General features: G+C 40.7%; 1 protein-coding gene across 3 annotated transcripts in view; it reads left to right on the forward strand.

The window, feature by feature from the left end:
* Syt16 (synaptotagmin 16) overlaps positions 1-23,668 on the forward strand; it is a 274,838-nt gene that overhangs the window by 150,705 nt on the left and 100,465 nt on the right. For 2 of the 3 annotated variants that reach the window (XM_076550880.1, XM_076550881.1), the window contains exon 3: positions 21,319-22,157. The exons of the other annotated variant lie outside the window; for it this stretch is intronic. In XM_076550880.1, coding sequence (XP_076406995.1) covers positions 21,635-22,157 — 523 coding nt within the window. In that variant the 5' untranslated portion in view covers positions 21,319-21,634. The remainder of the gene's footprint in view (positions 1-21,318; positions 22,158-23,668) is intronic. 3 annotated transcript variants of the gene reach the window in all.

Here is a 23,668-nt window from a genome sequence, read left to right on the forward strand (position 1 = left end):
TCTCCACTCCTTTCAGCTTTGTTGACTGTAACACACTTCTCTCTCTTGGGCTGGTTTCACTCCCTGTTAGCAGCTCTCCTTGGCAGATATCCCATGGCTCTGGTACCTTCAATATTTTGAGGCCTCTAAAACAACCCAGGCATCACCTTCACAGTTTCACATAATGGCCTCTCTAGGCTTCCATGCAGGGATACTCCTGACACATGCCTCGCCTCAGCAGCTCTCCTTAGTCGAGGAAGAAGATTCCACAACCCCTTTTTTATATCCCTGACTCTAAAGCCAAAACCGCATGGCCAAAGCTGACATGTTACGCTGCTTGCTGGGCCTGGAACGTGGCCCCCTTGTGATTACATCTTCACCAGCTTTCTGTTTTTGATGGTTTCCTTCACTGCCTAAGCTCATCTGTCCTGAAACTTGATCTGTAGACCAGACTGGCCTGAAATTCAAAGTTATGCCTGCCTCTGCCTTCAGAGTGCTAGAATTAAAGGTGTATACTATCACACCTAGTTCTAAGCTTTTCTTTAACTCCTTTACACAAGTTGTAATCTTAGCTGGGTGGGATCTTCCCCTGAGGTCACCACTCCCTTTATTCCAGTTAGCATCAGGAGTTTCTTTAATCTGTTTATCTCCTGGAGCACAGGATTTAGCTCCATTCCACTTCCTGGTGCCCCCTTTTCTCTTCAAATGATACATTTTGTAACTTCCTTGCTCAGCCTGCTCCTTTTCATTATAGATCTACATTAAGTGTGGCCACTAATAACCACATGACACAGTCCATACTAGGCTGTTTTGAAATCTCTGCAAACACAATCCAAAACTCTTCAATTTAGCCCCAGACAGATTTTTTTTTTGGACAAGGGCAGAAAGCAGCCACATTCTTTAACAAAATATCACAAGAATACGCTCTAGGCCACATACTAACATTTTTCTCTTCTGAAACCTCTTGAGCCAGCCCCACCCCCCACCCCTGCCCTGTAGTTCATCAAATCACACTAAATACCATTATCTTCTATGCTCCTACTGGTATGGCCCTTTAAGTATCATTTAAAGCATTCAACTGCTTTTTAAATAAAAAATTCCCGAAGTCTACATTCTCTGAAATAAGAGCATAGTCATGACTATCATAGCAATACCCAACCAAGTCCCTAGTACCAACTTCTGTTTTAGGGCTTCTATTACTGTAAAGAGACACCATGACCACAGCAACTCTTATAAAGGAAAACATTTAATGGGGGTGGCTTACAGTTCAGAGGTTTAGTCCAGTATTGTCATGGCAGGAAGCATGATGTCATGCAGGCAATCATGGTGCTGGAGAAGGAGCTGAGAGTTCTACATTTTGATCCATAGGCAGCAGGAAGAGAATGAGACTCACTGGGCCTGGTTTGAGCATCTGAGACCTCAAAGCCTGCCCCTAGTGACATACTTCCTCCAACAATGTTACACCTAATCTAACAAGGCCACACCTCCCAATAGTACCAGTCCCTATGAGCCTATGGGGCCATTTTCATTCAGCCACAATAGACATATACATATATACGTGTGTGTATATGTATATTTGTGATTCTGAGACTTATAAGTTTTCAGTAAACTTCTCCAAAACAGAAAAGTGTGGCTGTCTCAGCTATGTATTTACTAGTGTTATAATATTTATTTTAACAACACTTTTTCTTTTATGCCAAAATAAGAAAAGCCAATGAAAAAGTTTATGGAATGATGTAAAGATATGAGACAATCATGAGAATAAAAACACATAGATGTATTCCTGGGTGTAGTAGGGTACGCCTGTAATTCTAGTACTTTTGAGGTTGAGGCATGAAGGTTGGGAGTTTGAGGCCATCCTCAGATTCACTGCCATATTCTATCTCAAAAAAATAAATAAATAAAAACAAAGCAAGGAACCAAAGAAAATAAGATGTAGCTATATAGTGTAGTGACCAATGAATATTCATGGTTTTACTTTTTCTTTCAGCCCCTTGAGATGAAGAGGAACATGTAGACATGTGCCTATCTGTCATTCATTTTCTCATTTTCAGGTTTTTAGTATAGTTGGCTAATTAAATATAGTTAGGGAGCAATCTTTATGAGTAATATTAGAGCAGTATGATTCATATTAAACTTGCTGGAATGGTTTCTTGATGTTGTATTTTGAATATCACCATCCATGTTTTGAGGTTTCTTTTGGGATATCCTACTCAGATGAATTTTAAATAAATAAAATATTATATAACCCCCAGAGTCCCAATATTCTTCTAAGAAGATGATTAAAAGCTATACATGCTCCTGATGTACTTTTAAAAACATCACAGAATTTAGGATTACACTATTAAAACATCACAAGATGAGGATTTCTTTGTTCTGGAGTGTTGCCCATCCCCTTTCTAGTTCCTGCCACTCTTTCCCACTGGGCATATGTATAATAAGACCTGATTTGTTAGTAAGCCAAGCTGCATGGTGTTTTCTCTCCTAATTTCATCACCTTGGTTTGCAGTCTGCACACGTATCTGTGAAATGCCTTTTCACTGGGTTGGAAATTTCATATGCCTCAACGAAATTACAGGAGATGTGGAACTGTAAAAGACACAACAAAGCTTGTATCTCCTTGTAATGACTAGTGAGCTTTTGGGTGACTTTGATTGAGACACAAACTATGGGTCTTGTTCTCTGGAAAATTATCTGAACTTGTAATAACTCAGATGAGTCCATCATAGTATAACTAACTGAACCATGTTTGTTTGGAGGGGGAAAATCCTGAAGGAGTCCATTGAGGGTTGCCGCCTTGAGAATGCTCATTTCTAATGTACACATTAGTATTTATTGGGACTCTGTGTCCTTTTCCATGCTGTGCTAAGTGCTGGAAGTGGCACAAACGAGTAGTGTAGTCATTAATCTCTTGGAAATTACATTCTTTTAGTGAAGGCAGGTAAAACTAAAACTGAAGAGGCAAATAATTTATATAATTATAGGTTATTATAAATGGTATAAGCACATAAAATAGACTAATTGATGAGGCAGGGAGATTCATGTGAAATGGAATTGTAAATACACTTTTTATTGCTGGATAGAATAACTGAAAAGTTTGAGTGGGCCATAGTGTGTGTGTGTGTGTGTGTGTGTGTGTGTGTGTGTGTGTGTGTGTGTGTAGGGAGATAGAAGAGAGTGTCAGGAAGAAAGGAGGAACGGGGTCTGATTGGTTTTTAATGAATTATGTGGATAAGGAACTTGACAAGTTCCGGGTCTGCATGGTGGGCTGGTCAACTGGAGACCAGCAAAGACTCAGTGCTGTGGTCCTGTCAGAATTACGTCTGCTGTCAGAATTCACCTTTCTCCAAGTCTTTGTTTAGCTCAAGACTTGAAGTGTTCAGAGATGGCTTACCCACAGTAGAAGATCTGCTCTGCACGAAGTTCACTCCCTTAAATGTCAGCCTCACCCAAAGAGCACCCTTCAGAAACATCCAGAATGATCTTTGACCAACATTTTAGCACAATGGCCCAGTTAACTTGACACATACAATTAACCTTGACAGGAACTTATCTTCTATCTGTGTTTCTGTTCTTATTTCCTTCAGTGAATTGTGGTAGAGAGGTTGGGAAAAGGTTGTCATTAAAAAACCTTTATTAGGAAAGATGTTCAATCATACAAGAAAGTAGGGAAAGAATGGTATAATGAACCCATGTGCCCATCATCCATTGTTAACACTTAGCAACAAAGATGATTCATTTCTGAATTATACCCTCTTGTCTCAAGTTCTTTCTTTGTCTTTTCTCAAGAGGTAATGTTCCCTTAAACTCCACTAGTGAACCAACCTAGACAACTGTTTCCCTTCTTGCAACTTATAAAGCAGGCTGTAGTCTCCTGTCCAAGAATTTCATCCAGTCCATGAACTTGTTATCCAGTCAGCTGGATCTGGGGATGAAAGCATCAACTCGGAAGGTTGGAAGGAATCGTGACACCCTTGACAGATCTGGGCACACTCACAGTTGAGCAGCTCTGTTTCTCAATTATTTACATAAGCACGCATGGTGAGTTACCTTAGAAACAGATTCTTCTTGTGGTATTTGAGCTTCCTCTGTGATGCAGGCTATTAATAAAAGCAAGCCTGAAGCGCTTTGTGAGTGTGGATCACTGCTGGAAATGTTTAGCGCCGAAGTGTGAGAGCTTCCTAAAACACATATCATGGTTTCGAGAGCTGCAGATTTCCCCTGTGATTTTTCACATTACCAATAACTGTATAACATATGGGCGCATGTGTCTGACATACAGAATTCCATTTTATTTTTAGCAGATACTCCTGAGCCTTTTCTGTTTTGAAAATGGCCATGGCATGGAGTTTCACTATGGAGAGTTCTAGACAGCTCTTCATAAGCCGTGGTTGTCCACATAGGCTCACCCAGTAGTATCTGTGACTTAGCAGATAGATGTGTCTCAGTCTTGCAGTGGGCCTCTACAGGATGAAAGGCGTGCGTGCGTGCGTGCGTGCGTGCGTGCGTGTGTGTGTGTGTGTGTGTGTGTGTGTGTGTGTGTGTGAAAACTCTCCACCACACATCTTTTTGCTGGAGTTAGTGAAGGGATTTCACCTACTTTCTGGATAGTCTCGAGAGCTTTTTGGTGTAGTCAGGATGCACATACTATATTTAATCATGGGAGAGCCAAGTTATCATAAATTAAAAGCTTCACTTGCATATGTGAAAGAATAGTACTGTCTGAACCCTTGTTTCCTCCTTGGCATTTCCAGAGGAATCTCTCCAGGTTACAGGCAGTGTAGAGGAGTCCACAAGGCAGTGGTGGTTGCGTTTGTTTCCAGAGTTTGGATTGTTATGCTTTTGTTAGCCAGACAGTAGTACTCATGTGTATTTTAGAGAGGCATATGCTTTAAATCTTTAAAAGAAAATCATTTCTGGGGAGGCGGCAAGGAAAAGGAGTTATTGTTTGAATAGAATAGAGTTAGTAGCACAGATCTCTGCTTCAGCATAGAGGTGGGTGTCTGGGAATCCACGCACTCCACTAGCTGTTTGAGCAATCAGTTTTACAGGGATCATTGAAGTAACTGGTTTAAAAATCTCATTGCTTACTTTGCATGGCAGGCTAAAATCAATGAATGGGCCTGTCTATAGTTACTTATTAAAATATTTACGTTCTTCTAAAACATGAATAAAGAATAGAGGCCTTCTTCATAAAAGCTCTCATTATAATGGAAATCCTGTGATTCCAGGTTTGATGACTGAAGTTCAATGACAAGATGACAGATATTGTTTGAAGTATGTGCATTTAGAAATTCCAAAAGCATTTTCAATCTTAACTTTCTTATAGTTTCTCCACTCGGGATCCTCCAAACACTTCTTAATACTTAGAAGCAATTAATGTAAGTGACAGAGGATATTCTTATTTGCTTAAAACCTGCTTGTACTAGTTTCTCCCTAGCAAAGTCTTGATAGAACATTAATTCATAGTTGTTGGTCCATAAAAGTGAAGGGCATTTGATAGGAGAATGGTGGATGAACCTACTTTTAAAATATGAGCACTTTGAATGTTTAAATTTTGTTATTACATTTATGTGTGTGTGTATGCAAGTATACACATTCACACCTGTATGTGTGTAGGCATGTGAGTGCTATGGTGTGCATGTGTTGGTTAAATGATATCTAGTGGGAATTGGTTCTCTGTTCTTCAACCATGTGGATCTGGGGACTGAGATCATGTTTCCAGGCTTGTCAGGAAGAACTTTTACCCACAGAATCTCACGGGCCCTGAGGTGGTTTTTCAAAATGAGCATAAAGCAAAATCCAAATAGCAACCTTACAAACCACAGCACAGAAGTTGTGGTGGGATTTTAGGGCTTTGCCTTGACTTTTAAAAAAAATTAGCCATCATATACTTTTATTTTTTATTACATTTATTTATTTGTGTGTGTGTGTGTGTGTGTGCGCGCGCGCGCGCGTCCATGTGTGTTGTTCAGAGGACAACTTAACTTGTGGAAGTCAGCTCTCTCCTTTCAATATGTGAGTCCTAGGGATTGAGCTGAGGTCTTCAGGCTTAGCATCAGGCTCACCTGCCGAGCCCCCTTACCCACCCTTCCCTTGACTCTTCTTTACAAAGTTCTTCATCCTGCATTTTGGGTGTGTAAAGCCATTCTTTGTTGCTGTTATTACTTAATTACTTTTAATGATAAAAGAAAGCCCTGAAGACACACACAGATGTGACTAACGTACGGGACTATGATTAGTTAACCAGATTTGAGCTATTCCATATTTATTTTCCCCAAACGAAAAGAAAACATCTAGCCAGCTGGAGAAAAACAATTGCTTCTGCTCTTTGGGATGCGTCTGACCAACAGGAAGCTCTTGTTTTAAGTTAGTCTTTGATCTGCCTAAGTCTCTCCATTTCCCTCTGCCCTCTAGACAGTAATGCTTATGACAGCTGTACTTCACGCTTCTTTGTCTAGTTCAGAAACCTTCCCAGTGCATGCATATCTTATTTTTCCTACACTTTGCCTTTGCATTTAAATTCCTAACTCATACTAGTCTTAGGAACATTTTAGGAAAAGAATTCAATGTAAAATTTTCCCAAAAAAGCTGAACCTAGCCAAAAAATATATATTCGGCGTGAGTTTTTGTTCAGAATAGAGCCTGACAGGGAACACCCTTTTCAAGTGATGGAGATTTCTGCTCATGACCTGTTCCTTTGCAGCACTCAGGGAACACTAGAATTCTCTTTGGAATGAGATGCTGCTGGTAGTTTGCAGACTGCCCTTCCCCCCAGGAGGGAGGCGTGAGCCCCAGTCCAATGTGAGTGGGACCATCTGAATGGAACGGCATAGAGGTGTTTAGTGCCCCTGGCAAGCAATATTTGGTGGCTTTTTGTGAGAAACTGCAAGATTTAAAGAGGAAGAAGGTGAAAAGACAATAGGCCTGCACAATGGGATTAAAATAGAAATATAACTAGCATTTTGTTTTAGCTGAATAGATGCAATGATTATATGCATATGTATATGTACATATTGCTATGAAATAGGTCATATGTATGTAGTTACTTAAGAGACAGTTGGCTCCAGGGTTATACTCAGAAAATCGTGCTTCACAGTTCTCATGTGGACTCTGCCTGTGGTGAGGGAAATGTAAAAGCAGTGTTCCCAAACATTCTTTGGGGCCACCTTGTCTGAGCAGACCCAGGAGACATTGTGTATCCCCCGCCTAGCCTACTTCTGTTTGTAACCACAAAGATCCCATTAAGGCTGCTGATTCTGATGGGATCTCAGGGGAATCTGATTATTAATGCTTGCCAGACACAAAAGCATTGACATTGTCATGTTATTAGCGTCACTATCCTAAGAGCCCAGTCATCAAGGACGCCAGGAGACCTAATCTTCATAACCGCTAATGAAGGAGATAAAATGTGTAGCAATAGTCATTTTTGTAATGACTGAGTTTACTATCGGGTTGGATGGAAAGCTTGCATAAACAATCAAAAGGAAACCATAGGAAAAAGAACAAACAGTTGTAAGCATTGATTTAGCTTGAGAGTTTCAGTTGATGTCCTCATTCAGACATGAGGGGGCCCAGGATGAATTAGACTGTGGGACTGTGCCCTTTGACCTTGCAGAACTATATTCAATGGGTTAGTGACTTGTGATGGATTGGATTTCTCCTCATGCATGAAAATTTCATTAGATGAAAGATTCATATTCCCCTCATTACAAACCTAAATGGAACCAGGTTAAAACCTGTTGTATAATTGTTGGTCGTGGGGTATCTTTTAGATTCAGACCAACTTCAGCAGTCTGTGTTGTCTGTAGCAGTGACAAATGAGAACAAGGACTCATTGAGACTCTAGGAATGATAAGATTATCTTCAGGAAACAGCTTGTTCAGTCAACAGTTTGAAAATAGTGTAAAATTTCTAAAAAATGTGATTTGCAGTTTTAATAGGTGTTTAGCTTCTTGATTAAACCAATCTGATGTATGGAGGCCAATCTGAATTCATTTCATTTTGATCCAATACTTAACATCTTGACTAATTGCTATCATTTTGCTATATTTAGAAAATACCAGAAATTTTGATAAGTTCATTTATCTGTATCATAGATATATTTGACCCAAATGAATTTTATGTGTTGGGTATCAACAGCAATAACAAACCCAAAGAATGAGACTGAAGCAAGCTTCCCCAAACCCTGCTAGACTGCTGCCTTTATGGAATTTTAGAGGCTTCCTGGATATGCTTCTCCTGTTTTACAGAACAAGAAATGAAAACCCAGGGAATAAAGCCTCTTTAACAAGTCATTGCTACTGATAGATCTAGGAATGGCACATGGTGCCTCACCCATTTTAGTGCTATTTAGCTTTGTTTCTTGTTTTTCACTTGTTTTATGGTGCTGGGGATGGAACCCAGTATGTACAGGGACACACTCTACCATTGATCTATATCCCCAGCCCTTTTCTAAACCTCTCATTAAAGAAATACTTGTTTTTATTTTATTATTGTCATGTTTAACCAGCACTACTTTTCCATAGGAGTGACTGTGGTGATAATGAAAGGAACATCACATCTTTAATTTTAGTAGAAAATATAGAAGTAAGCCCGACTCTTGACAAACTTAGTAATGTGAAATTCATGGCATCCCAGTGAATACTGTTCTCATTCTGCTGGAGCAGTTACCCTCTGCAGTATAAGGACTGCACAGTCCTTAAGATGAGGCAGTTTCACAGATGTGAATTTGAAAAAGAACTTTCAGGCTCTGGTTGAAAATTTTAGTTAAAAAAAAATCTTAAATTACTGCAAATGGAAAACATAACAGGCTATTGAAACATGTCAACCTGTTAAGTGAAGCAATCACTATAAAATATGTGCACGTGTGTATATAGGTGTCTTAGGGTTTTCATTGCTGTATGCTGTGGAATAATCCTTTTGTATACTGTAAAGATTTGTCACTCAAATTGCTTTAATAAAGAAGCTGACTGGCCAATAGCTGGACAGTATAAGTTTGGTGGAGAGCCAAACAGAGAATGCTGGGAAGAGGGGCAGAGTCAGAGGAGCATTGAACAGATGTAGAAAGAAGCAAGATGGACATACTGTACTGAGAAAATGTACCAGGCCACATGGCAAAGCATAACTAAAAATATGGGTTAATTGAAAATGTAAGAGTTAGCTAGTAACAAGCCTGAGCTATTGGCTGAGAATTTATAATATTAAGCCTCTGTGTGGTTACTTAGGAGCAGCTTGTGGGACATAAACTTCTACCTATGCCCCATGACCATAATCAACTTGGGGAGGTTCATTTCTTGTTACAACTCTCAGGTCACATGCCATTGCTGAGAGAAGTTAGGGCAGGAGCCTGGAGGCAGGAGCTGTTGCAGAGGTGATGGAGAGGTACTTTTTACTGCCTTGCTCTCCCCATGGCTTACTCAGCCTGTGGTTTTTTTTTTTATATTGCAAATTTTTTCATACATTTTGATCATGTTTTTGCCCTCCCCCAGTTCCTCCAAGATCCCCCCTTCTCCCTATCTACCCAATTTTGTGTTCTCATTCATGCTTTAAAAAACAAACAAAACTCAAACCAAACAAACAGCAAGAAACATAAACACAAAACCACAAAAAACAGAAGCCAAAATCTATAAGCAAAAGACCAAAAAGACAAAAAAAAATGCCCAAACAATGCAAAATGAAACAGAAATCTATAAAAATGCCATTGAGTTTGTTTTGTGTTGGCCAACTACTCCTGGGCAAGAAGCCTACTCTGAAGTGTCTTAATATACATAGTGACACTCCATTGGAAAAAAACTATTTTTTTCCTTTGCCAGTGGGTATCAATTGCAGGTAGTTTCTTGGGAATGAGTGGGATCCTGTGTCCACTTCCTTCTCTCAGTTCTGGGACCTGATTTGGATTGAATCTGTGCAGGCCTCCTTGATCAGCCTGCTTTCTTATGCACTCCAGGACCACCTGCCCAGGGGTGGCACCAGCCACAGTAGGCTAATTCCTCTCACATCAATCGTTAATTAAGAAAATGCTCTATACGCTTGCTTACAGCATAAGCTTACAGAGACATTTTCTCAGTTAAGATTCCCTCCTCTCCAATGACTCTAGATTGTGTCAAGCTGACAGGAAACTGGGCAGTACAATAGCTATATGTATTCAATATTAAAAAAATATTGATTGACAATCCTGGGACCATCAGGTACTCTGCTACATGCTGAGAACGTAACAAAGACAAAAAAAAATCAACCAGCTACTAGACTCATAGAAATTCTAATTTATTAAAGAAAACATGTGAAAAGAAATACATAAGCTGCCAGCAAGCTACAATTATATATTATTAAACTCTAATATGTGTTACTAAGAATAAGAAGGGCTGTGAGAAAACGGCTAATAAATTCTTAAAAATGGTTAGTATTTTCCACCATCAGGAAAATGCAAGTTAAAATTGCTTTGACTGCCATCTTACCCCTTTGGAAATGGCTATCATCGAGAGAACAAACAAGAAACAAAGGCTGGTGAGGATGTGGGAAATAGAAGCCCTTATACACTGCTGATGGGAGCGCAAACTTGTGTAACCACTATCAAAATCAGTACAGAAGTTCAAAAACAAAACAAAACAAAACAAAAAACAAAAAACCACCACCACCACCACCACCACCACCACCAACAACAACACCACCACCACCACCACCACCACCAACACCACCACCACCAACAACAACAACACAAACCTAAAGTAGAAGCAACATATCAGCCCTTTGGAACACTCTTTGATATACACCCAAAGGACTCCAAAGTCAACATACCACAGAGACACTTGTTTATCCATGTTTACTGTTGCTGACAATAGCCAGGAAATTGAGTCAGTCTCTCAATGGACTCTCTACTATTGTGGTTCCTGTCACCAGAGGCCACTTTTCCAACCCAGACACCATCGGCAGGTATGAATGGATGAAGCAAAAGTGGTACACGTACATGATGGAATTTATTCACCCATCAAGAAAAGTGGAATCATGGTGTTGGCATGAAAATGGGTGGATCTGGAGGTAAATGGCCCTTAACGAAATAAGCCAGACTCAAAAAGACAAATATGGGACTATAGCTCAGTGGTGGAGCGTTGGAGAAAGAGAAATACTGCATGTTTCCTTTTATACACAGAACCTAGATTTAAAATTACATATCTGCATGCATGTGTATACACATGTATATTTACATATGAATAGGTCATGCAACTAGAATGGAGATCAAGAGAGAGGAGGAGGAGCTCTTAGGAGAGGTGGGAAATAGAGAGGTTAATGAAATCCATGTGATAAGAGAGCAGAAGGGCAACTATGTAAGATGGAAAGGGAACCAGATGGAGGGGAGAGGGGGCGCGGGAATGAGTAGTGGGAGGGGAGCAAAGTTTATAAGGAAGAGTGCATTGAAGGGATATTTTAGGCTGGCTTAATTTAGTTTGGGTGCCGCCGGGGGAAGGAAAAGAATTCAGAAAAAGTATAAACTGAGAACTATAAAGAGATTAGTGGGTGCTTTTGGGTGGGAGTGGGGGAATCCCAGAGACAGGGAGCTTCAGGGAAGGAGCAGAAGGATTTGTGGAGATAATGCAGGTGTAGACAGCAACTAGACAGGAAAGGACCACACCAGACACGCCCAATTCAGAGTCCCCGGGAGTAGGACATTATGGTAAGAATGGTGGGAATATTAGTCAGGGTTCTCTAGAGGAACAGGGACTGATAGAGTGAATATATACAGAAAGGGCATTTATTAGAATGGCTTATAGGTTGTGGACCAACTAGCCCAACAATGGCTGTCTACCAATATAAGGTCCAAGAATCCAGTAGTTGTTCATCCCACTGTACGTTTAGGTATAAGTCCATATTTCTCAGCTGGTCTTCAGCATATGCTGGGATCATGAAGAAGTAGGCTCTAATGCCAGTGAATGAATGGACTTGCCAGCGAGAGTGAGAGCAAGTGGGCAAAGAGCAACAACTTTTGTTTTCCATGTTCCTTATGTAGGCTGCCAGCAGGTGTGGACCAGATTAAAGATGGATCTCCCCACCTGGATTAAAAGTGATTCTTCCCACTTTGAATGATTTAATTAAAAATCCAATCCCTCAGAGGTGTATCCAGCTGTGTGGGTTTTAGTTAGTTCCAGATGTAGCCAAGTTGACAACCAAGAAGAGCCATCACAATGGGACATCATTGTTGTAGATGCTAAGTGGTCTCATCAAGCATGTGTCTTGGAAAGATGTTAGAAGTCATCCTGGGGAAATGGGGTGAAAGTGAATGTAGGGAGGCAGACTCCTGAAGGGGATGCTAAGTGGAATGGGTGGGAATCAAGGTGGCTTGAACTCAGATGATGCCTGGGTTGGGGCAAAGACCAATAAATTCAAGAAAGAAGAGTCAGTGGGCCTGGGTGACCAATTCTAGATACAGTAGCAGTTGTTGAGATGATGACTAGGTTCCTGTGTATTAAGATTATGACCCTGAAAATTGCAAGGAAATACACTTTCATATTTCTTATATGCAAAGTAATCAGTTGTATGAAGCAGTGAGATTTTTAGTGGTCACCTCTCTTTTTAACCACATTTTTATAGGGTTGGCTACTTCTACAGTTAACAGCTACAGAATGCTGACATCCTGAGTTTTGCTTAGTCTGTCACAAGAGAGCTACAATTACCATAGCTCCATATTTCCTCCTTATATTTGAGCCCAAAATATATTTTCAAATGACACTAATGTTTCTCTTCTCTTGGGACAAAAATCAACTTTATTGTATCTTTATCTGGGAGTTATTTCTGTTATTTTTCCCCCCAATTTTATCACATTAGCTCTCAATTATATTGCACCTTTCTATGGATGCTATTTGATAATCCTGAATCTCCTTCAGCAGGGACTTGTTGATGTGTATGCCAATGGCCTTGGAATCTGGGTGCCTTGCTGTTGAAAGGGAGGTCATGCTAATCACTTGAGATATGTTTTTTTTTTTAAACCTTTCTTAAAGTTATTTTAGAATTTTATGTATGTGGGTGTTTTGTCTGCGTTTATTTATGTGTGTGCCCCACACATCTATCTGGTGAGAGCCGAAGTCAGAGGACAGTGTCAGAGCTCCTGGAACTGGAGTTGCAGATGGTTGTGAGTGGGGTCTTCTGGGAGAGCAGACAGTGCTCTTAACCACGGAGCCATCTCTCCAGCCCCAGGCTTTATCTTTAAAAGGTAAATATTAATTAAATCTTTAGCTCTCCTTAAGATCTTATTATGTGTGTCTGAAATGGGTTTCCATCTAAGGGCAGCCACAGTCTCTTTAGAAAATTGTTACCGAGGCTGGGTTCAGTAGTCCCTGTGGAGCCACTGAGGACCTTGCCTGTTTGTGTTACAACCACTGGGTATTCATGGAGCGTATTTCAATTTCCTTGGCTGTAATAGATACTCAAAAATACTCAATGGGCTTATGAAATCTAGTATTTAAAAAGTGCCATCACTATAATGGCATCAACCTTGGGCAGCTCCTTCCCATTTCAGTCGGACTAAGTCTAATTGGTTTCACATTGTCCTGCTCAAGCATACACAATGGTATTTGTTCTGTCAAGTTTAGAAATGGATTTTAATAGGAGCCTTCTGCGACTTAGCAGTTGAAGCTGTTTTTACTTTATTACATTTACGTTGGAAAATTCGTTGCCACAGTTTTTCATGTTTTAGATGTTTTCTATTAGGGAAACAGGCTAAATAGAAATGGAATGAGATCAGGCCTCCAAGTCAGGGGCCAGCGAGCGGGCTCAGCAGGTAAAGGGGCTTGCTGGCCAGCCCAGTGGCTTGCATTCGATCCCTGGAACCATGTGGTGGAAGGAGAAAACTGACTGCCCCACGTTGTCCTCTGACCTCCCCACTTGTCCTGTCCAGTAAGATGAATAAGCAAACAACCAATGTAAAAAATTCCAAACCTCCAAGTCAGACAGACATCTCAGTTTGAACCCAACACCTGCCATTTCCTGGGGAAATAGTCCCACCTCTGGTATTTCTAGAATTGCCCCAGTCTTACCGGCCTTCTGTGAAGGTTTGGAGTAATCATTCAAATTTCAACAGCAGAGAATTGGAATACCATTTCTGTTCTTTAATCCAGATGATGAACATCAAAGCAATGTACCAATCCTTTCTGAGCCTCAGTGTTTTCATCTGTAAAAGGGGAAAGCTATTGTCTTTTACATAAGCTTTTATTTGTGTAAGAACTCAAAAACATTGTATACAATAACATGTCAGAGAAATACTCTTTTCTGAGATATTAACATATAAGTACTTGATATATTTTTATCACAACACAACATCACAAAGTTCAACATAATGAATGCCTGATATTAAGTCCCTGTTACACGCTGGATTCTTTCTATGTGTTTTAAGATATTCTGTAATATAACTTACAAGACAAATTACAATATAGGGAGTCGTGATCCCTGCATTATGAATGAGAGCATACCAGTGTCAAGGTACATGTCCATGATTTGGGATAACTGAAGGGTGGATCCAAGGAAACCTTTGCAAAGGTTCTAAAACAGTGTGCTCTCCTCTCTCCCTTCTTTTCTTTCTGACTCATTCTTCTCATAATCAACTGGTAAATATGTATTTTGATTATAAGAAAGTTCTCATTTTGATTTATATCCACTGTTCTTCCTGCCCCGCCCCAAAGCCCAGTAATAAAGGTGTGTCCAAGACCCTGCAATGTGGCTGTATTGTATCTGTATTATTGCACAAAACTCCTTGGTAGCCCGCCTTTTGCTCTCTCTCTCTCTCTCTCTCTCTCTCTCTCTCTCTCTCTCTCTCTCTCTCTCTCTCTCTCTCTCTCTCTGATGAGTATATGTGCTCGTATGTGTGCACTTGTGAATGCAGGTGTACATACAATGTACTGATAGGCTAGAGGTCAACACTGAGCATTTTTCTTCCATTGCTTTTTACCTTATGTTTTGAAACAGGGTCCTCCATTGAACTTGAAATTCACCAGTTTGGCTAGGCTGGCTGGCCAGTGAGCCTTTGGGATCCTCCTGTCTTTGCCTCCTTAGCTCTGGGGTTACAATTATGTGTTGCTGTACATGATGGCTTTTGGTGGGGTTGTTGAATTCATAACCTCATGCTTGAGCCACAAGCTCATTACTGACTAAACCACGTCTCCAGCCCCAGTCGTCCATTTTTATATTTGTTAAGATGCCAACAGACCTTGGACGAATGCTTCAGAAGGTATTTCATTTCAATGGCAAGTATTTCTTCCCACATAACAAATTTTCTTTTAGAGGAAATATACCTGTGGATACTTCTGACTCCTGTGAAAGATGGATGGCAGCCCATTTCGTAGTTCTTATTTTTACCGCATGCATTATTCATCTTCTAAGCCTTCTTAGGTAATTCAAAATGACTTTCTCCATCAGGCTTTATAATGGTAGACTTAATTAGCCTCAAGGCTAGTGTGTCAATAACAAATAACTACATTTTCTAGACAAGGGAAGTTATCTGGCACTGCCTGTGAAGAGACACTCTAGATAAATCCAGTATTCTTGACTTTTTCTTAGATTGTCCTATGAATCATGGTGAAGAGTGAGAAGGGGTTTTTACATGGTGATTTATCTTTCAAAAAAATGCTAAACATCTACATGTGTTAGAAGGTAGATTTGTATACCATTTTGACTTTGGATTTGGTTACCTGGAAACCATGCTGTTGGAAACGTTTTTTCCTGCCTTTCAGAATGTAGCTTATTCTCCAGGAGCTCATAAACCTTTCAAAACGACACAGGCGTACACACTTCCATCACAGATTTTTATGGTTTTCTACAAGCTGGTATTTCTTAGATTCTAACCCTTCCCGCCCTGCTTCAAGAAGCTGTCATTACCAGAAAAGGAGGTCAGAAGGATTTAACTGACAGCCTTTATAGGTCCATAAGTGTTTTTATTCTTTGTTCACAATTGCCTTTGGTGGAGATCTTAAAAATATATGAGAAAGCACATAACTCAAGAATTTCATAGGTTTCCTATACAGAAACACACTATTGTTTCCTGCTTAGTAATTTTCTATATTTAAAGTGATCATAGTTCAGTTAACTACGATTACAATTAAAGCAGAATTCTAACTAAAGTAAGATTTCAAAAGTGCATTCCTTGGGAATATACCAATGGCTTTCCTTTTCTTTTTATTTATCAATTGTTACTATATCTTATATTTCTAGATTATTCTGAGTACTTTGAGAGGTAATAAATCTTCTCAGGACCCCCTGCAACAGGAACTCATGTGTTTTACACACTCTCCCATACGTGTTCTCTCTCTCTCTCTCTCTCTCTCTCTCTCTCTCTCTCTCTCTCTCTCTCTCTCTCTCTCTCTCTCACACACACACACACACACACACATTTCTGTTGTATAATTTTATACTTCTCATAATGATAAACTATGAATAATAACTACTTTAATCCAGCAATGAGCCTTTTCAAAACTTTCAGTGTATTTTTTCTTCTGATCTAGGTATCTGGACAGGGTCAACGTCCCTGCCTCTCTCCTCCCCTCCATTCCTCCATTCCCATCCTAGTTAGTATTATCTGTCAACCTGACACAGCCTGGGATCACCTGAAAAAGGAGTCTTGAGTAACTGCCTTTATCAGGTTGGTCTATGAGTGTGTCTGTGAGAGATTATCTTGATTGAGTATTGATGTAGGAAGCCTCAGACAACTATGAGCAGGTCATTCCCGAGCTATATAAGGGAGCTAGCTGAGCCTGAGCATGAATCAGTGAGATGGAGGGAGTAAGTCAGAACAAGTGAGCCAGCAAACAAATCTTCTATTGTTTCTGCTTCACATTCCTACCTGAGTTACTGGTATGACTTCCTTCCATAATGGATTATGACCTGGAAGTAGTTTAAGTCAAATCAACCTTTTCCTGCCCAATTGCTTTTGGTTAGTGTTTTATCACAGTAACATAATAAAGTGCACATGCTCGTTCTCTCCTCTCTCTGTCTCTCTCCCCCATACATTCATCCCATCAAAAGCCATGCCATCATCTCACTATAAGAAAGCACTCTAAAGAATTAGAACAGTAGATACATATTTGCATCACCCTTGGTGTGCCCTCTCAATCAAATTGACATTTACTTATATAAATCTCCATGACTGATATCCTTTGGGTTTAGATTTATTTTATGAGTGGTAGCCTGTATTACCAACTCAGTGATTTTCCATGTCTAGACACAGGTGCTGTTCCTTTTCAGTGTTCTAGAATACAGCAACTAGACAGTCTCCCCACCCCTGGCCCCTATATATAGATAGAGATTTGGTCTCTTTTGCATTGTTTTGACATAATATGACAATGAATTATCATATTAACAAAAGATTTAGAACTCATCCCTGAAAAGGCAATTTTACTCTTAATATGTCCAGCCCCAGCTACCATGCTCTTTGGCATATCTGGCATGTTCTTGGATTTTAGAGACAAAGGGAACTGATAAAGTAAGGGAATCCCATTCTACAGATGATGATAAATGATACAGTCGAGACCATTTGGCTTTAAACATTTTCATTAGTACCTTCATCTACACACTTATCCACCCACCAGCCCACTATCTATCCACTCATACACACACACACACACACACACACACACACACACACACACACACCCCTATCCATTCATCTGCCCATCAAACCACCATCTATCTACTCATCCACCCAGCCAGCTATCCACTCATCTACCCACCCATTCCATTCACCTACCCATTCACTCATCAATATATACACATACCCATCCATTCATTGTAACACAAATTGCTAAATGGTCTTTTAATAAAAACCTAGAGCCAGAATATTGGGGTGAATGCTGAAAGATCAGAGAGACAAAGGAATAAGCCACCTCTTACCTCTAGAACTCATCAGTCTGAAAAGCTTTCCTCAGCCAAAAGACCTTAGTTCCTGTCTCCTCATGCCTTATATACCTTTCTCCACCCACCCATATCATTTGCTGTTTCAACTTTCCTAGTGCTGGGATTAAAGGCATGTGACTCCCAAGTATTGGAATTAAAGGTGTGTGCCACCATTGCCTGGCTTTGTTTCTCTTCTAGACTGAGTCAATCTCATGTAGTCCAGGGTGGCTTTGAACTCACAAAGATCCAGACGGATCTCTGCCTCCAGAGTGCTAGGATTAAAGGTGTGTGCCACCACTGCCTGGCCTGTATGTTTAATCTAGTGGTTTGTTCTGTTCTCTGATCTTCAGGCAAATTTATTACATTATGTAATACATCACCACCATCCATCCATCCATCCATCCATCCATCCATCCATCCATCCATCCATCCACCCACCCACCCACCCACCCACCCACCCAACCAACCAACCAACCAACCAACATATTCAGAGCTCCTCCTGCTATATGTAGATTCTGGAACTGTAACCTATAAAAGCACTCCCCAAACTTGTGGAAACCCATCTGAAGAATATTGACACATAAATGTAATTTTATAACATAAAGACATATTCTAAGTACTCTGAGGCCATGTCTTTAATTGTAGATGAAGAATTAGCAGAGAAAGCCATTAGAGTTTCAGTGCAAAAAAAAAAATGAGTCAGGCTAAGTGTGAAGACATCCTGGGATAAACAAATAAAAATCAGGAAAAATCAAGGTCATTTCTGGAAATTCTCAGTGTATCAGCATGACTGGCATATAGGATCTCACAGTGAGGGGTAATAAGGAGTGGCTGAGTCTGCACTCTGTGGCAGTTTCTTTGGGGCCAGCCTGTGCTCAGCTGGACATTCCATTAGAAAGAAAAGTGGAGCTATATGAATTGTAAGGACGGGAGTAGATGGCAAGAGCCACTGATTTCTCTGAGAGGCATTCTGGGCCTCTAACACCCTGAAGCACTTTTGCTTAGGCCAAAGACTTTCTGGGTCAAATGTAAAATGAAAAAGTCATCTGAGCAGCAAAGGCAACCCAAAATGGGGGGTTGTGAAATTGAGGGGAACAAATGCTGACAGGATAGTGTACTAAATAGGAAATTTGTGCACTAACACCACTGAAGATTTTCATGACAGCTTTGTGTAGGGTTTACTCATAAATTTAACAAAATTACTGAGTATGTAATTTCTACTGAGCACTATTTCAGGCATGGTTCTGATGAGACTTACGGCTTCATTATTCACTCACCGTGTGGACAGTACAGTTCTCGGCACTGAGATAGACAGAACAAGATAGATGGCCTCCGCTCCCCATGGAGCCTCCATTCCAGGGGTAGAGAGGAAGGAAACCCAAATGAAAGTCAGGTGGTGGGGAACAGAGTGTCTGAGGGAAGCTGGAAAAGACGGGAGACTGAAACAAACCAGGTGAGTGAGATGAGAGACTGGGAACTTGGGGAAGGCAGTCAGTGGAGAGCAAAAGCTGACGTCGGATTGCAAGGAACAGAAGGGGAGTGTGTTGGAGAGAGAGTCACAGCTGTGAGGTCCTGTGACAGAAGAGGTGAATCCCTGCAGCCAAATGACATACTGGGTTTGAAATGACTGAATTTAAGATTTTGGTGTGGCACGTTAACGTGTATCTATTTCCTTACATCAGATTTTTTTTTTTTTTTTTTTTTTTTTTTTTTTTTTAATATCAACCCCTTTAGTAGGGGTTTGGTCCTCCAGGGAAGATGATATTCCTGCAGCCAGGCTAGGCCTTTGTGTGCTTTATTGCGTTGTGTGCTGTATTAATTTACTAGATGACTCTGAACCACCAAAGGTTGCATACTACTGACTTGGATTTGTGAGAAGAGTAAGAGAAGGAGCAAGCTAAGGACTGGAGATGTGTATTTTGAGTTTACAAGTTTTTAAAGTTAAAATAGGGTTGAGGCTGGGGGAGGGTATAGTTTAGTTGATAGTATGATTTCTAGCATATAGAAGCCCCGGGTTTGGTCCCAGTACTATATAAACAAGGTGCGGTTTTTCCACATCTGTAAGCCTAGTGCTCAGGGTATGAAGACATAAGGTCCACATGTTCAAGGTCATCCCTGGCTATGTAGCAAGTGGAAGATCAGCCCAGGATACATGAAACTATCTCAGAGCAACCAAGCACCCAATTAACCAACTAATCAAACCAAAGAAACCAAAACCAACCAAAGAAACAAAAATAAGATGGGTTAGCCCTCCCAGCAGGTGAGTATAAAGGGGAAACAGGAGAAGGAACGGGACAGAGAGGGGCTGAAAAGATGCCGTTGGAGGAGGACAAGGGCTACAAAGTGGCACATGAATTCTTCAGTTTCTGTTTCACTGAAATGAAGGTTCCATGAGGACAGGGGTCTCAGGGTTACCTTATGCCTGGCTTTATGCCCAGTACTTAATAGGTACTTAGTGTTATTTGTTTACTGAATGAATCAATGTATCTATGAGTCACTAAACAAGAAATTTTTAAGAGAATATAAGCAGTTGTACTAAGGGCTGAGATCAAGAGGGTTGAAACGTCAGGAATGGGATGATGCTGAGGGAAGATGTTGCTATCAAAGAAACAACGACTTTTGTCCTACACTGAGATCGCAGTGAGATAACCACACCGATGTATATACAGAAAGCTACCTAGGTCTGTGTTTGCATATGAGTATAAAAACATAGGCATTTGCTATTTGGTCGTCCCAGTGTTCTGTTCTAGGGATGTCCAGGAGCTACCTCTTTCAGATTATGAACCTTATGAGATGAAGTATGTTTCAGAAGGCCCATGAGTTGCAGAGGGCTTACTTGAGGAGGTGGGGACACAGTCAAAGCCACAAGATACCAAGGATATATCTCCAGGAAGCTGGATGATCCATTTGCCATGCAGATTTTCAGTGATTTCTCCCCAAGAATAGACATCATTTCTAGAGATTGCATAAAACTGTATGATTCTATTTTAAGATTTGCTGGAAGCTTTTAAATTCCAGACACACATTTCCTTTGAGAGGATAAACCTTTGTGTCACAAAACAGAGATGCCTGTGCGTTCGCTCTCTGGGTTCTGCATGTTTGTTCACGGAACCTCCAGCTTTTCTTGCATTTTGAAGTGTCATGCCAAACTGGCTGTTCCCACGGATTCCTTTACTCTTTTCACATTGTTAAGCTGATCTATGGGGAGCAGACCTCTCTTAGTCCATGTGACTAGAATCCATTACTGCTAATGGGAATTGTGCCTGAGCCTGAGGAGGTATACAGACATGGGTAGAACCCACATTTAGAGTTTCATGGTCATTTCTGTTTAGCCGTCATAAGACTTCAATATAACGTTTCTTTGTTCCCACCCTCCAAACGCTATCTGACATTGATTGTAGGTATCTGGTGATAGGTGTCTGCCATTGTGACTCTAACAGGTGTAAGCATGTCTTTCCTCTGTTTCAGCTGAGAAGTGTTGAGAGTGAAATGTTCACAGCCACTAAGAGACTACCCTATCAAACACAGTTGCTCTGTTCCCTGCAAAGACCTACTCCGTAGACCTTGGCACAGGAACCGGCATGCTGCCTGGTTTTAGTTACAGCCAACGGTGCTCACGTACTGCGCATGTTTTCTTTATGTGTATATTAATAAAGTTTTGCCTGTTATAAAAAAAAGAGAGAAAGACTTCAAGTTTCTCATCGTGCTTGTTCTGTATTTCACATAAGCCCAGAGTTCTGGAGGAACCAAAGGAGTGGACTCTGTACACGTGAGGTAGTTGGCCATGGTGTTGGCCATGGCATCTCAGGATGCCCAGAACTTCTTCCAGCCTTTATCTTCCTGGCTATCCCGAGTTTATGAAGCTCTCCAGCAAGCGGGTGATGCGTTAGCTGCGTCATTGGTTCTTCTAAGCAAACACGATTCGGCATTGGGTGACAAGCCAGACCAGGACTTAGATGATATTCAGATTCAGGAAACCTACTTCGAAGATGAAGAGCAGGGCAATGATGGGAATTCAGAGGAGGCAAACTCCCTGTTTCTTGAAGAGGACCATTTCTCATGCTCTAATAGTGATTCGCAGGACTCTGGCAGAACGTCAAGCCCCAGACTTGATCAACAAGCCAAAGACTCATGCTCTGTAATACACCAGTGGCCCAATCAGACCCCAGCTGGCCTGCAGCCGCCACACATGCTTTCTTCTATCGCTGAGGAAGAACATCACTTTGAGAGGCAGAAATGTGGCCGTCAGCTTGGCTGTGACACCCAGGTCCCTGGCACTTTAGGAAAAGCTAATGGAAAAAAGCAAGGTAAGCTGTTCAGTATCATTGTTTTTGTGTTCTTCTAGAAGCCTCGTATAGCTCCATTTTGATTTGCTTTTAAGTATCACATTGATTTTACTTTTTCTCTGCCACTTACACATCCCCTCACCCTGGCTTCTGATTGAGAGATACAATCCACAAGAATATTTTTGTTCTATGGAGCTTTACAAGATCCTTGTTTGGGCTCCATATTTCAAAATAATAGTTCTGAGCAAGTGAAAAGCTTAAAATGAATCTGAGGGTTCTGTTGGAGAAGTCCCTGTGCACATGCCATGCTTTTTTAAAATATCTTTTAAAATGTTCTTTTTCCCTCCTTCCCTCTAGGTTAGGAATTTCTAGATGTTACTATATTATTCAGTGTGAAATCCTGTGCAAACAGCCATACTTGTTGCAGAATTTGTAGTTGATAACACTCCAAGAATACTTCTCGCAGCGTCTCACTGGGACGTGATGTGAGATGACAGAAGATGGGAGATCTTTGAAATAGGACAGCTTCATTTGCTTATAGCCTGGACTGATAAGGACACAGTTAATAAAAGTTGCCTATGACACTTTACGTTGTCAGAACTGAGCACAAAGTAGGGCTTTAATAAAAGTGCCATGGATATGTCACAAATGTAATGACCTCTGGGAAAGCTATGGCCATGCATTTCAGAATAGGTTTTTCCACAGTTCTAATCCTCTAACCTGGTTAAGAGACAGAAGCAAACAGTAGGCTGAGGTGAGGGGGTGGTATACATGTGTCAATGTGTGCATGCACAGTCCACACATCTTAGTAGATTATTCATATCCAGACAAAGTCATTACTTCCTTTCTTGCTGGAGGGAGCCGACATTTCTGGGATACCATATTGTCTTTTTTATCCATTTTCAATAATTCTTCCTAGTATCATCTTTTTAGGGGAGGGTCTTACCAGACACACAGGCTCTTGGTGTCTAAGGAAGCAAAGTATCATATTCTTTTTTGCAGCACTTTCTTCTCTCTCTCTCTCTCTCTCTCTCTCTCTCTCTCTCTCTCTCTCTCTCTCTCTCTCTCTCTCTCTCTCTCTCCATGTATACTTGTGCATATGGTGTCCAGACACTGAGTGTTTTCCTCAACTGCTTTCCATCTTTTTTGAAACAGGGTCTCCCACTGAACCAGAAGCTCGTCTACTCAGCTAGACTAGCTGGTCAGCTAGTTCTTTGAATCCTCCGGCCACAGCCCGTTCCAATACTAGGATTGTAAATACACACTGTACCCAGCTTTTTGCATGAGATCTGGGAATCCAGACTCAGACCATCCTGCTTCAATAGCAAGCAGTTTAGCGACTGAGCCCTGCCCCTGCTCCCCCACAATGCTTACTTAATTTTTATTTCATGAGTTGGTAAAAATCAGGACAGTGAATATTCTTTCTGAAAGACGAACTATAAATGACCACGGTTTTGAGTCTTTTAAAATTATTTGTAAAATATTTGGTGGAACTTTAGATTTGAGTTGAAATTGTATTCTGATTTTAGAAA

The sequence above is a fragment of the Peromyscus maniculatus genome, chromosome 14 (genome assembly GCF_049852395.1).
Source record: "Peromyscus maniculatus bairdii isolate BWxNUB_F1_BW_parent chromosome 14, HU_Pman_BW_mat_3.1, whole genome shotgun sequence".
NCBI lineage: Eukaryota > Metazoa > Chordata > Mammalia > Rodentia > Cricetidae > Peromyscus > Peromyscus maniculatus.